The 14,053-nt window shown below is 38.0% G+C and overlaps 1 protein-coding gene across 4 annotated transcripts in view; it reads right to left on the bottom strand.

Annotated features, from left to right (window-relative positions):
• LOC126267123 (protein cycle) overlaps window positions 1-14,053 on the bottom strand; it is a 946,454-nt gene that overhangs the window by 17,252 nt on the left and 915,149 nt on the right. For all 4 annotated transcript variants that reach the window (XM_049972039.1, XM_049972038.1, XM_049972037.1 and 1 more), the window contains 5 exons: window positions 9,954-10,206; window positions 8,733-8,871; window positions 6,963-7,081; window positions 1,299-1,384; window positions 971-1,131 (listed from right to left, as the gene is read on the bottom strand). In XM_049972039.1, the coding sequence (XP_049827996.1) occupies window positions 971-1,131; window positions 1,299-1,384; window positions 6,963-7,081; window positions 8,733-8,871; window positions 9,954-10,206 (758 nt within the window). The remainder of the gene's footprint in view (window positions 1-970; window positions 1,132-1,298; window positions 1,385-6,962; window positions 7,082-8,732; window positions 8,872-9,953; window positions 10,207-14,053) is intronic.

The following is a 14,053-nucleotide window of genomic DNA, read 5'->3' as shown; positions in this document are numbered from 1 at the left end:
TGAGCTCTTCATCTCAGAGTAGCACTTACACCCAACATCATCAATTATTTATTGGATAAACTCCAATCTCTGCCCTCTCCTATAGTTTTACGCTTTACAGATGCCCTAAGTACCATGATACCCTGATGACTTGCTACATGTCCTATCATCATGCCTCTTCTTCTTGTTAATGTTATCCTGATATTCATTATCTGTTGAAAAAAAGAGAGTGCACATGTGTATGTCTGGAATCTCATTCAAAACCTTTGGATCAATTTCAGCCAAATTACGCACAGAAGCAGCAAGCCTCTTAAGTATCAGCACTGTGGGATTTATAACCTCCTATTTCCAATAGGAGCAGAGATATGGGTAAAAACATATTTTTCCACCCCTGGCATATAGGCTGCCCTGCACAACAGACATGTTATTTGGGCACAGTATCAGCCTGCTACATCAACCTCCATTGCAGAGCAGCCCTGGTTAAGAAACAGTTTTCTGGGTCCTGACATGTAGGCTGTCGTACATGGCACGTGCTTTGTAGGAGTAGTATCGACCTGCTTTACTGAAATTTTTTTCAGGGGCTAAATATCCCAATGAGCGTGACTGGGCACTTGTTGAAATGGGTAGAGGAGGGTCTGACAGTGAGAGGGGAAGGGGAAAATTGACAGAATAAAGTGGAGGAGGAGGAGATGTATGAAATGGGTGGAAGGTGTAGTGAGTTAGTGAGCAACAGAAAAGGAAGAGGGGTAGGTGGAGGTGGACAGAGAGATGGGAAAGGATGATATGATCAGAGAGGGGGTGGAGGCAATTGACCATGACAAGAGCAGGAGGAGACATACAGATAGAGGTGGGAAGATGAGCTGGATGGACAGAGGGAGGAAGAGGTGGAAACATAAAAGTGGAGGGGGTGTTCAAAATATGTGTTGAACACATACACAGGCGAAGGCATGCACAGAATTCTAGTAACCAATAAAATGTCTTGAGCACTTACTGATGGCCGTGTTTGATCAACATCTGGTGAGGGACTGCTGCCAGGTGATGAATCTGCTCCTTGTTTCATAGAATCTAGCACTTCTTCAGCAATCTGTCGACCAATTTTGCTGGCTTCTACATGAGTACTAATGAATCGTTGCATTTCTCTGTTTCCATTTGCTGCAATAAAGCAAGCAACATTGAATTCTGATTGTATAACTGACAACTTACTGGTACTACTACTTCAATATATTTTGAAGATGTAGTTTTTGTGTATCTCTTTCTCTATTTATTCCTCTCTACACTGCATAACATCTATTGCACAAAAACACTGTTTTCATACTTACATTGTGTGAAGAAATCAAAACCACTATGTGAGTGGTTTGCCCCTTCAGTCTGTGGTATACTGCTTTCAACAGTTCGAATGTCAGACCTGCAATAATTTACTGGTTTATTTATCATGTACATAATCAATTGAGAAAAACTTAAATAAAGTGACTGCTATGTACGTGAAGAACTGAGTGCTCCATCTTCTTTTTAACATATGGACTAGATGTGTTGTGCATTCACAGACTATATGAGATTGTGTTGCAAATATAGTTTCATATAAATGCAACAGAGAACAGTTATATTCAAGTACTACTTTTAGTAACAGATTTTCAGACAGCTATTTTGTTCTATAACAAAGTAGCTCAAAAAGTCAACAGACTTGTTTAACACATGGTCAAATGTAATGATGAAAGACTGACTAAAAATACCATGCGAAAGCCTAAATATTAAATCTGTTCTGTGTTGAAGGTAACTTCCTGTAATTTCTCTCTCTCTCTCTCTCTCTCTCTCTCTCTCTCTCTCTCTCTCTCTTTCTTTTTCTTATTTTCATTATTATATAAAAGACTGAGGAAAAGTGAACTGAAAGCAGTAAAATGGTTATGTTGTTAAAGGTGCATAATGAAATGGTACAGAGATAAGTGGATTTGGCTCTATTTGACTCCCTCACTGAGAAATGGTGAACAGGGGATCAATGCCAGTTTCTTGTCCTTGGGGTGGGAAACTCTTGTTGCAAATTGAACTACCAATTATAGTCAACAGTATGGAAATACAGAAGGCATTTGAAACAATGTCATTAAAGCCACAAAAGTATAACCAAAGGAAGTGCAGTCAGAGTGTCGGGAGGAGAACTGTGCAAAATATACTTATTAATGCAATAGTTTATAAACTGAAATCAAGAATTAATAAACTGAAAAATGGATTAAAGAATGTGTCAATATAAATAACAAAGTGATAGAATTATTCTTCTCACTACTGAAAGAAATACAATACCAGTTACTGTTGTAATGACTTAAAAGTCCATATTACAAGAGGAGTACGTTAGAAGATTCAAGAATAATAATATATGTGGAAGGCTTTGACAATCTGGTAGTCATAGAAGACATTAATGCTGATGTAATGGATGGTAAAGCATACCATATTCTACATACGGATGCAGACCATAGCCTGGTAATGTTAATGGTATGCTGAAAATCAAATTGATAAAGGAAACATTGGAGCATTCAAGGAAATGGTACACTAATAAATTAGGTTGAATGCTCCTAGAATTGCAGTGTAGCTGTTGGCGTACAGTGTACCAATGTATTTTGCCTGTTCAGTTGTCTAAAAAGGATTCAAAATCTTTTCCTACCCTTTATACTTCATGTGACTAAGAGATGTGTCTTTCTTTTAATGTTTTAAATTTTAAAAAAAATATACGGCATCTACTACCCAGCTACTGTTTTATATATTTCATTTCTACATCATTAACACTCACAGGAATTTTAGCATAGGGTAGTGATTTGTTAATGTGAAAGATGCAAAACTGCACTGTTGTTTAGAGTCCATGTCAATGTCAAGTATAAGGTTGCCCTATAACTGCCCAAAAGTCAGAGGAGGGTAAGTGCATATTACTTTCAATATGGCCAAGCCTAGTAAAGACTGTGGTGTTCAAGACAACACTGAGCACAACTGTACCTAAGTATAGCTCAAGAGAAATAACTTTGTGGCATACAGATTAGAAAGGTGCAGGGGGGAGGGGGGGGGGGGCAGTGATACCAATGTGCAGCTAGTTAATTAGTTTCATGTTCTATTGATCATTTTGCACAATAAATAGTTATGACATGGAATGAGTCATTTTACATACACATTGAAAATTATTTTGTAAATATGCCTATGTGTTGAACAGTTAAACTTTTTTTCTTAATATACAGATATGAGTGAGTAAATCCTACCCACAACCTACATTACAATAATAGAAAAATTCTTATATGGAATAGAAGCAGCTGTCAAGGAGAAACTTTTTCAGTTAGTTTTAATATTTTACTTTGCTGTATGTCAGACATTTTCTATCATTGGGTAAGTGATCAAAATTTTTAGTTGCACCACTGTCCACCACCTTTTGTGGTAAAAGACAGCCTTAATGTAGAGTAATGAATGTCATTTCCCCTTCTGGTAATGTAATTATATACATCATTGATCCTTTTGAACTGCAGTAGATTATTTATAAGAAACTTCATGATGGAGTAAATTACTGAGAATCAATAGTCAGAATGCCCAGCTCCTTAAACAGACGTCTACAAGATGATCATAGGTAGGGGCACCACATACTACCCTCACGACACATTTTTGAATTATGAAGACTTTTTTCTTTTTTCATATGACATTATTGAATAAAAATATGCAAAATATGTCAGCTTACTGATTTTCGACTCCAAGAGTTACAATAATTATAAGTGAAAATGTGGCTGAACCAAATTGCTTTAGGTGTTCTAGAACATGATTTTTCCACTTTAAATTCTCATCAATATGGATACCTAAGAATTTTGAAGTTTCCACTCTATCTACTATTGCCTTCCATGTGCTATACGTATCGTTCATGTCGTAGCCTTAGATGTGGAAAACTTATTTTGTTGCATGTTTGTAAAATTGAGGGTCAGACCATTTGCAGAAAACCAGTCAGTGATACTTTTAAGAACATTGTTTACTGTTTTTTCTGTGTGTATGCTTGGACTGATTACAATACTAGTATCATCTGCTAAAAGACCTAATTCTGTTTGTAGTTTACATATATGAAGGAAGAATAGTGGACATGAGATTGAGCCTTCGGGAACACTGTAGCAAATTTTTTCTCCCAGCCATCCACGTTTGACACAGCCATATACATCTACATCTACACTCTGAAAACCACTGTGATGTGTGTGCCATTGTACTAGTTATTAGGGTTTCTTCCCAATCCATTCACAAATGGACCACAGGAAGAATGATTATTTAAATGGCTCTTTGAATGACGTAGTTAATCTAATCTTGCCCTCATGAACCCTACGTGAGCGTACATAGGAGGTTGTATATCCCTAGAGTCATTACTTAAAGCTGGTAATTGAAACTTTGTAAGTAGACTTTCTCAGGATAGTTTATGTCTATCTTCAAGAGACTGCCAGTTCAGTTTCTTCCACATTTCTGTGACACTCTTTCAAGTGTCAAATCGACCATTGACCACCCATGCTACGTTCAGTATGCCCTGTGATCCTATATGGTATAGGTCCCAGAGACGCAAGTACTACTGTTGAATAGATTGCGAAAGTTATTTTTAAGCAATCTCTTTTGTAGAATGATTGCATTTCTCCAGTACTCTGCCAATAAGCTGAAGTCTGTCACCTCTTTTACTCATCAGTGAGCCTATGTGACCATTCCATTCATATCCCTACAAAATGTTACATCTAGGTATTTGCATTAGTTGGCCAATCCCAGCTGTGATACACTTTTCTGTGAAGTACATAATTTCACATTTCTGAACATTTAATGCAAGTTGTCAATCTTCGTACCACTTTGAAATCTTACTGAGATCTGACAGAATATTTATACAGCTTCTTTTGGACAGTACTTGATTATAGATGACTGCAGAATCTGCAAAAAGTCTGAGGTTACTATTAGTATTATCCACAAGGGCATTAATATACAACGTGAATAGCAAGGGTCCCAACACACTTTGCTGGGGTACACCCAAACTTGCTTCTACATCCGACAATGGCTCTCCAGCCAAAATAACCTGCTGCATCAGCCTTATCAAAAAATCATCAATCGAATCATAAATTTCGCTTAATGCACCATATAATCATACTTTTGATGATAAGTGTACATGTTGTGACGAGAAATGGTTTTCAGAAACCAAAACTTTCATTACGTCATGTGAGAAAAAGTGTGAGTTGGGTTTTGCATTATCGATGGTTTCAGATTCTATGTCATTGGCATGGAGGAGGTCACTTTGTTCAAGATACCTCATTATGTTTGGGCTCAGGATATGTTCTAAGATTCTGCAACAAATTGATGTCAAGGTTACTGGGTTGCAGTTTTGTGGATCACTTCTGCTACCCTTCTTGTAAATGGGTGTGACCTGTGCTTTCTTCCATCTACTGGGCATGGTTTTTTGTTTGAGGAATCTAAGATTGTAGTTAGAAGGGCGGGCTAGCTCAGCCACAAATTCAGTATAGAATCTGATAGAGATCCACTTGGGCCCTGGAGCTTTATTCAGTTTTAATTATTTCAGCTGTTTCTCAACAACACTGATGCTAACAGTTACTTTACTCATCTTTCCAGTGGAACAAGGCTTAAATTGAGGTAACTGTGTGAAGGAATCAAAACCACTATGTGAGTGGTTTGTCCCTTCAGTCTGTAGTATATCTGCTTTCAACAGTCCAATGTAAAGGAACATCTGAAACTGGAGTTAAACTTTGCAGCTTTGCTTTAGTACCCTCTATTTGCACATATCAACAAAACAGGCTACACAGTGAGCATGTGACACAAAGAAATAACAACAACTGGCAACTTGACTTATTTAAATGTTAGTCACGAAGCTATTTCAATTGAGGTAACTTATGTGTGTACTTTTATGCATTACAATGCAGTTTAGATACACTGATTACAGCATTTTAATTATATATTGTTACACTACAGTTCATGCATACAAAAACTTTGCATTATTTTTTATAACAAGTGAATGCAATAGTCTTGTGCCGAGAGTGTATCACAAGTGACAACTCTGCCACTCTTAAGATAAGTTTTGCAAACCATTGTATGTACCTCATTTCCGGAAGTGAATGCCCACCACATATCATCTTCATGGGAACCTGTGTTAGAAATATGTCCAATTATCTATGCCCATCACAAAGAGGCTCAGTCTATATTCATAATAATATCCAAGCTATAAACAAATGTTTCCAATGAAACAAATTTCTGTATAGACAATAACTTATCTGTATCATTCAATCAACAATATAAAATGCCATTTCAGAGACTGTCAGAAGGTAATTTGATTTATATCACTGACATCAGGAGTTGTTATATACAAAGTAACTCTCCGGAGAAGAAGTGTCTTATCACAATGATTTAAGTGATGATTCTTCCTCTATAGACAGTATGATCATTTTATTACATTCTGCCTATCTTTTCTTTGGTATGTGAATTTGGCCATCTCAGTGTTATTTTGAAAACCTTCTACATACTGGAGTGCAGCAGTAGGGTATACATATATGGAAGTGGACAGAAAACCCATTCCAAAACCGGGGGCTCTACATCCACTAAAAGAAAGGAACTGGTTGCAGGGAACAGGAATAACCATGGATAAAATCGGAAATCATACAGGGCATTGGTTCAAAATATGAGCAGCAAGATATGATGTAAAGAAAAGCAAGAATGAAAACTGCATTTGTTTGACTTCAACTGCCTCACCCTAGTAGCCTCTTTTTCTTTTTTTAATTGTGTTCTTGTATCATTTTCTTTATACATCTCTTTACATTCATTATTTGCTGTCATGGTCTCATTTTCAGTCCCAAAAATATGTGTTTAACCTTTTGTTTCATTTATCTCTATCTTTCACTTCTGGTGCAAAACATTTTATTTTAGTTCTTTTTGAACATCTATAACAATCAAAACTCTTCCAGTTACAATAAATAAAAATAAATTAATAGGAAATCTCTCTAACTTACAGTATGACCGAGTTCTTTGCAACCAAGTACTCCACATCTTTAGTCCATGGATTTTTAAAGGATTTCCATTCACTTTGAAGTTTTATAAATGATCCCTCTTTGCTTTTAAATCGGTATACCTGAAAATAAAAAGAAAAGTTGATCAATTTTAATTGTGTTTTTAGTTTAAAATATATTTGATAAAAGATCCTTGCATTGCAAATTTACTATCACCAGTCCAATATCAGTTCTTTGAAGTACTGCTTCAACACTTGGTGAGAAATGACACTTGAAGTACTTGGTGTAGGAACAATGGTGTACAATAATCATAGTTAGAAAGAAGTAAAGCTTAATAAGACAATAGGTTGGTGACAAAAGGGACTAAAAGGTCACACTATCTACACTTTTTCTGTAATCCCACCAGACATATCAATGGGTCACTCGATATAACTAAACATACATACTGAATGGTCTCTAGGAGAGGTGTGGAAAGATATGTCTAGCACAGCCTGGTCACACGGATTAATAGTCATGGTAGAGTTAAGAGCTGCCATGGATCACCATGCTCTCACTTGTCAGCTAGCTCTGCGGTGTATCATTTGATGAAACCTTGTATTATGTGGTTCTTTCTTATACTGCAAAATTTGCAGTTAGTTTTACCTACTGATGACATTTGGTTAGCCCACAGATTTGCCTGTCTGCCTAAAATGAGACTGACTTAGCTCTCCATTCAACCAAACATTATGTTTCCAGTGAACAAACTGATGGCATTTGGGTACACCAGAAGCATAGTTTTTATCCAAGTGTTTCCCACTCAAAACTACAAACAGTGTTTTCCAGCACTGACATGTGAGTTATCCAAGAAACATTCATAGTGCTGTATTTACCACAAGGTATTAACATCCAAAAGTCTTTTTCTCTGTGTATTTCCAGGAGAGTCAAGAACTACTACTTTCTGAGATCGCCTGACAATAAGTTGTGCTTAATAAAATCTGTATTTTGGAAGAAGCAGACTTACAACACCTATTTATAGTCATGCCTCTGCATACTTTTAGGTCCTCCTGTAACCCCCAGGAATACTTGAATCACAGCCATCCAGCACGGAAGAACTTTTCTTAAATCAGTGCAAAATGATTCATGGGTAGCATATATTCTTGAATGTTAATCCTTGATGTAGATCCTTTCAACTGTTGCTTGCATAGTTTCACCACTCACCCGTTTTTTTTTTTTTTTTTGTTTTTTTTTCCCAATCTCAAATTTTTGCTTCATAACTTGCAAAACAATGTGTTAGATCTGTTCATTTGCACAGTGTAGGCAGTGTCGTCCTTAGAACAAATTATGTCACTTCCTCCTGCCAGATTTTGTTTTCCTTTATTCTGCACCAAACAAACAACTAGAATATTTTGAAAAAATTAATTTAATAGTTATTGAACAAAAATCATACCAAGAGAAATAAACTCATAGCAGATAGTTTGTAAGCCAATTCCAATTCCTTTGGAATGAAGTTTCTCTTAGAGCTTAGATTCTTTTGTGCTGTTAAAACTACCCGAGTAGTTGATATTTCATCTGAAATAACTCCTGGAATAAAATTTGCTCAACAAATCTCAGGTCTCCAAGTAATTTCTTCATAGTTCACTCTTCAGAATGTATCAAAAGAGTAAAAAAATATTCACTTGTAGGAATAAAGAAACCAACTATTATCAGTGTAACAATTACCTTATGGAATTAAAGAGTTGCCTTACAAGTACACTCTGATATCAAGCAAAGAATCTATTTAAATTCATTACAGACCTGAGTTGTCACTTTTTCTGGACCCTGCAAAGCTATTTTATGTGATTCAGCAAGATGTGCAATGTCTTCATGATGATAGTACTCATACATGCTTGTACCATGCAACTCCTGAGGCAGGAAACCAAGTACCAAGGTAGCCCTGTGGAAAACACATACAACTAATTAATCAGATAAATTATATGTTCCAGAAACATATGAAGGCTCAACTTTATCTATGATAAAGAATACAGGACAAAGCAATGAATTAAAATTTGTTCCAAGGCCGGGATTCGAATCCAGGCCTCCAGCATACTAAGCCACCCTGACAATGCTGCTAACACAACTTCACATATTACCTAGTACATCTCCCTCCCTTCTGAAACATGAATTGAAATTTGTGTTAGGGAGGGAGATATACTAGGGTAATCTGTGCAGCTGTGTTAGCCGCAGAGCCAGGGTGGCACAGTGGTTAGCGCATCTGCCTAGTGAACAGGAGATCCAGATTTGAATCCTGAACTCGGTACAAACTTTAATGCATTGCTTCAGCTTGTACTCATTGTCACAGATGAATAAATAATCAGCTTTGTGTGCAGATTTTCACTGAGACTATGAGTGCATGAAACATATCAGTATGTATTTATTAAAATAAATTTTATATATAGAACTAATTTCATAATTTTCATAACACAGAAATTGGACCGCTTTGTAGATAATTTCTACTGTCAATAGCTAAAAAGTTGAAGATTTTCAAATTTCGGTAACACTGCCTAATGTCCTAGTCAGGTTCCACTTGTTTCTGTTAAATTTTGAAGTGTGAGGGAGTACATATGAATGTCCTTAACTGAAGTTATCATAGTTTTATGAAATGCAAAGACCCACAGCTGCCTGTAAGTCTTTTATCATCACTACCAAAACCAGTGGTAATAATAACATACACAGCTGTGTGTCATACATTTCATAACACACTTAACAGCTGTTGACAGTTGCCTTCAAAACATGTTTGAACTTATAATTTTTGTAATTACATGGTAATTTACATTGGGCACTGAGTACACAGGTAACATACACATGATCCAAATTTCAGAATTTCTCACTTGAATTTCAAGCATGGTAAATACATGTGTGTATAAAGCATGCTGCCAATAAGAGAAAAACTTCCTATGTTAGTGTGATACGTTTTTCAACCCATCAATACAAGATACTGTGGCTATTACTTGATTCTTATTTCTTGAGCCGCATTACCTTTGGTCGACAAAAAGGAATTTGCCATCAAGAGCATGCCTTGATATGAACTGTATTGTTCGAACATTGGGTCGTCTCATTCCTGTCAGTGGTGGGCGTTGTGTCACTTGTGGCTGGACACGACCGACAGCAACAAGGCAGGAGAGATTGCAGGCATCACCTTCCCCTTCGCTTTCCTGTTCCTCAAGGCCTATTTTAGCAGGGGCCCAAGATTTGAGATAGCCAGTGCATTGTATCACACAGTATTTTCGATCTGTAAGAAAAATACCAGTATTTCAGTTCCATTCATGTGATGTATTTCACACTGAAATAGAATACCTTTCAACCATGCGCATGACTTCATGTCCAGCACACTGTAGTACATATAAGAGGTTTATAATTCAGGAAAACCCATATAGTTTTTGGAAAAACTGATATTACATTTAAGGAGACAATGACTGACTTATTATAAAGCTTTATTTTTATTTTTGACACGATCACCTTTTTATGACACAGTGGCTACCTGTAGATGCTATGCATGGCATGTAGTGAACAAATGTTCATCCATTATAAATAATGTTAACAACTCATGAACATTTGTTCTCTAAATGCCATCCACACCATCTGAAGATGGCCATTGTTGGCCAAAACTGGTTATATCCATGTAAAAAAAGTGATTATATCAAAAATAAAAAAGACCTGTATGATATAGTTTTGATATTCTTTTGCAATATAATTATAGGAATCTTAGTTACATCAGAGTAAGACTGATAGAAGTGGTTTTCTCCAGTTCCTCGACTGCAGCTGCAGTGCAGGTATAATGGAGATAGCTGGGACATGTGTGCATGCGTGTTCTGCACTAGTTATCTCTGAAGAAGGACATAGTTTAAGTGCTTAGCAGTATATTCAGGCTTGATTGTGTGCCTGTTAACTATCCAATGCCTCAACTATATGGTGTGCTGTTACTTTTACTCCTACATTTACATTCCACCAAGGACATACCATAGCAACATATATTCATTTATTAAAAATATACAATAGACCCCTTCAAGAAGGAGAGCCATCAGAGACTAGAACAAGTCGAGATATACAGGGTGAGTCACGTAACGTTACCGCTGGATATATTTCGTAAACCACATCAAATACTGATGAACCAATTCCATAGACCGAACGTGAGGAGAGGGGCTAGTGTAATTGTTTAATACAAACCATACAAAATTTACGAAAGTATGTTTTTTAACACAAACCTACATTTTTTTAAAATGGAAACACGTTAGTTTTGTTAGCACATCTGAACATATAAACAAATACGTAATCAGTGCCGTTTGTTACATTTTAAAATGTTAATAGCATCCGGAGATATTGTAACCTAAAGTTGACGTTTGAAACCTCCGATGTTCAGTTGCGTGTTGTAACAAACACGGGCCACAGTCGGCGAGCAGCATCTGCAGGGACATGTTTACGATGACAACTGTGTTTACGAGTGTGGGTGTAGTGCACTGTTGTGGTTTCCTCTAGCTGTCGCAGTGTCCGCATGTAGCGTTTGCTGCTATTGTTATTCTGCATTCGTCTCCGCACGCAGACCAACTGTAGTACACCATGTTACCAGACGTCTGTGATAGTGTAGTGTTGTAGGAACTGTGACCATGGTGTATTCGAACTGTGAAAAGGCGGAGATGATACTCATCTATGGCGAGTGTCGATGAAATGCAGCTGAAGCCTGCAGAGTGTATGCAGAACGGTACCCGGACGGAGAGCACCCAACGTGCCGCACATTGCAAAACATCTACTGCCAACTGTATGCAACAGGTATGGTCGTAACACGCAAACGGGTCTGTAACAGGCCCGTCACAGGAGAAGCAGGTGCAGTTGATGTGTTAGCTGCTGTTGCTATGAACCCACACATGAGTACACGGGACATTGCGATGCGAGAGCCGGTGGACTGAGTCAAAGTAGTGTCATGTGCATACTGCATTGTCACCACTTTCACCCGTTTCATGTCTCGCTACATCAGCAATTACATGGTGATGACTTTAATCATCGAGTGCAATTCTGTCAATGGGCATTAACACAGAATGTGTTGCAGTTCTACCTGTTTACCGATGAAGCAGGTTTCACAAACCACAGGGCAGTGAATCTACGGAACATGCATTACTGGTCCGTGGACAATCCTCGCTGTCTCAGACAGGTAGAGCGACAGTGACTGTGGACTGTAAATGTATGGTGCGGAATCATTGGCGACCACCTCATTGGTCCTCACTTCATTGCAGGGGCCCAAACAGCTGCAACATACATCGCATTTCTATAGAATGATCTGCCAACGTTGCTCGAAAATGTCCCACGGGAAACGTGTCTGACGTATGTGGTATCAGCATGATGGTGCACCTGCACATTCCACAACTAACACTAGGCTGACCCTTGACAGGATGTTTGACGGGCGTTTCATACGATGTGGAGGACGCATAAATTGGCCAGCGCATTCTCCTGATCTTACACCTCTGGACTTCTTTCTGTGGGGTCCGTTAAAGGAGAATGTGTACCGTGATGTGCCTACAAGCCCAGAGGATATGAAGCAACGTATTGTGGCAGCCTGCAGCGACATTACACCAGAAGTACTGTGGCGTGTACAACATTCATTACGCCAGAGATTGCAATTGTGTGCAGCAAATGATGGCCACCACATTGAACATCTATTGGCCTGACTTGTCGGGACACACTCTATTCCACTCCGTAATTGAAAACGGAAACCACGTGTGTATGTGTACCTCAGCCCTCATGGTGCGTCAGTGAAAAAGACCAATAAAAAGGTGTTAGCATGTGGACGTAATGTGCTGTTCCAGTCTCTTCTGTACCTAAGGTCCGTCACCATTCCCTTTGGATCCCTACGCAATTCGGTGCTCTCCGATACACACGATCGAACAGCGGAGGAGTGGTACTTAAGTGTCAACTTTAGGTTACAATATCTCCAGATGTAAATAACATTTTACAATGCAACAAATGGCACTGATTACGTATTTGTTTATATGTTAAGATGTGCTAACAAAACGCAGGTTTATGTTAAAAAACATACTTCAGTGCATTTTTTTATGGTTTGTATTAACCAATTACACTAGCCCCTCTCCTCACGTTCGGTCTGTGGAATCGATTCATCAGTATTTGATATGGTTTACGAAATATATCCAGCGGTAATGTTAGGTGACTCACCCTGTATATATTAACAAAAAACAGTCAAGTCACAAAAACTTGCCAGTATGATATAGGAACTATAAACGGTCACTATGCTACTATTATTCTTATGGCAGCTAAATTTACTCAAATAAATTACAAAGAAAAAAGCTGTATATAGTAAATAGGTGCTGTTTATCTCAAAATTGTAGTTTGATCTTTAAAGGATTATAATGGTATTTTTAGAAAAAATAGTTAACTACATTAGCACATACTAACTCTTGGTTAAAGTGGGTTACTACTTGTCATGCAACTTTAGAACAATCCCCTGCAGAAATGCTGAGCGATGCTGCCTCTATAGTTCTCCATAACTGTGAAAATATTGATGATGCAGGACGTTGTGCATGAAATGACCTCTCGATTATGACCCTTAAATGTTAGATCCTTTTCATGTCAGGTGTTCTGTGTGGCCTAATTGTGTGTTTGAACTGTCCAGAATGTTCTTCAAGTCAAATAGTTGTGGCCTGGTGAAAGATGTTGTCGTTTGGGAACATGAAGTCCATGAATGGCTGCAAGTGGTATCCAAATAGCCAAACATAACATTTCCATACAATGGTAGTTCAGTTGGATGAGGGACCCAGTAAATTCCATATAAACACAACCCATGTCATCATGGAACCACCACCAGCTTGCACAGAGCCTTGTTAACAACTTGGGTCCATGGCTTCTTGGTGTCTGCACCACTCTTGAAGCCTACCATTAGCTCTTACCAACTAACATCAGAACTCATCCGAACAGGCCACAATTTTCCAGTCATCTAGGGTCCAATTGATATGGTCACGAGTCCAGGAGAGTAACTGCAAGTGATGTCCTGCTATTAGCCAAGGCCCTCATGTCAGTCATCTGCTGCTACAGCCCATTAACAGCAAATTTCACCACACTGTCCCAACAAAACT

This window comes from Schistocerca gregaria, chromosome 4 (assembly GCF_023897955.1).
Source record: "Schistocerca gregaria isolate iqSchGreg1 chromosome 4, iqSchGreg1.2, whole genome shotgun sequence".
Lineage (NCBI taxonomy): Eukaryota > Metazoa > Arthropoda > Insecta > Orthoptera > Acrididae > Schistocerca > Schistocerca gregaria.
Note: the sequence above shows the minus strand (reverse complement) of the source record. Positions and strands in the feature narration are given on the sequence as shown.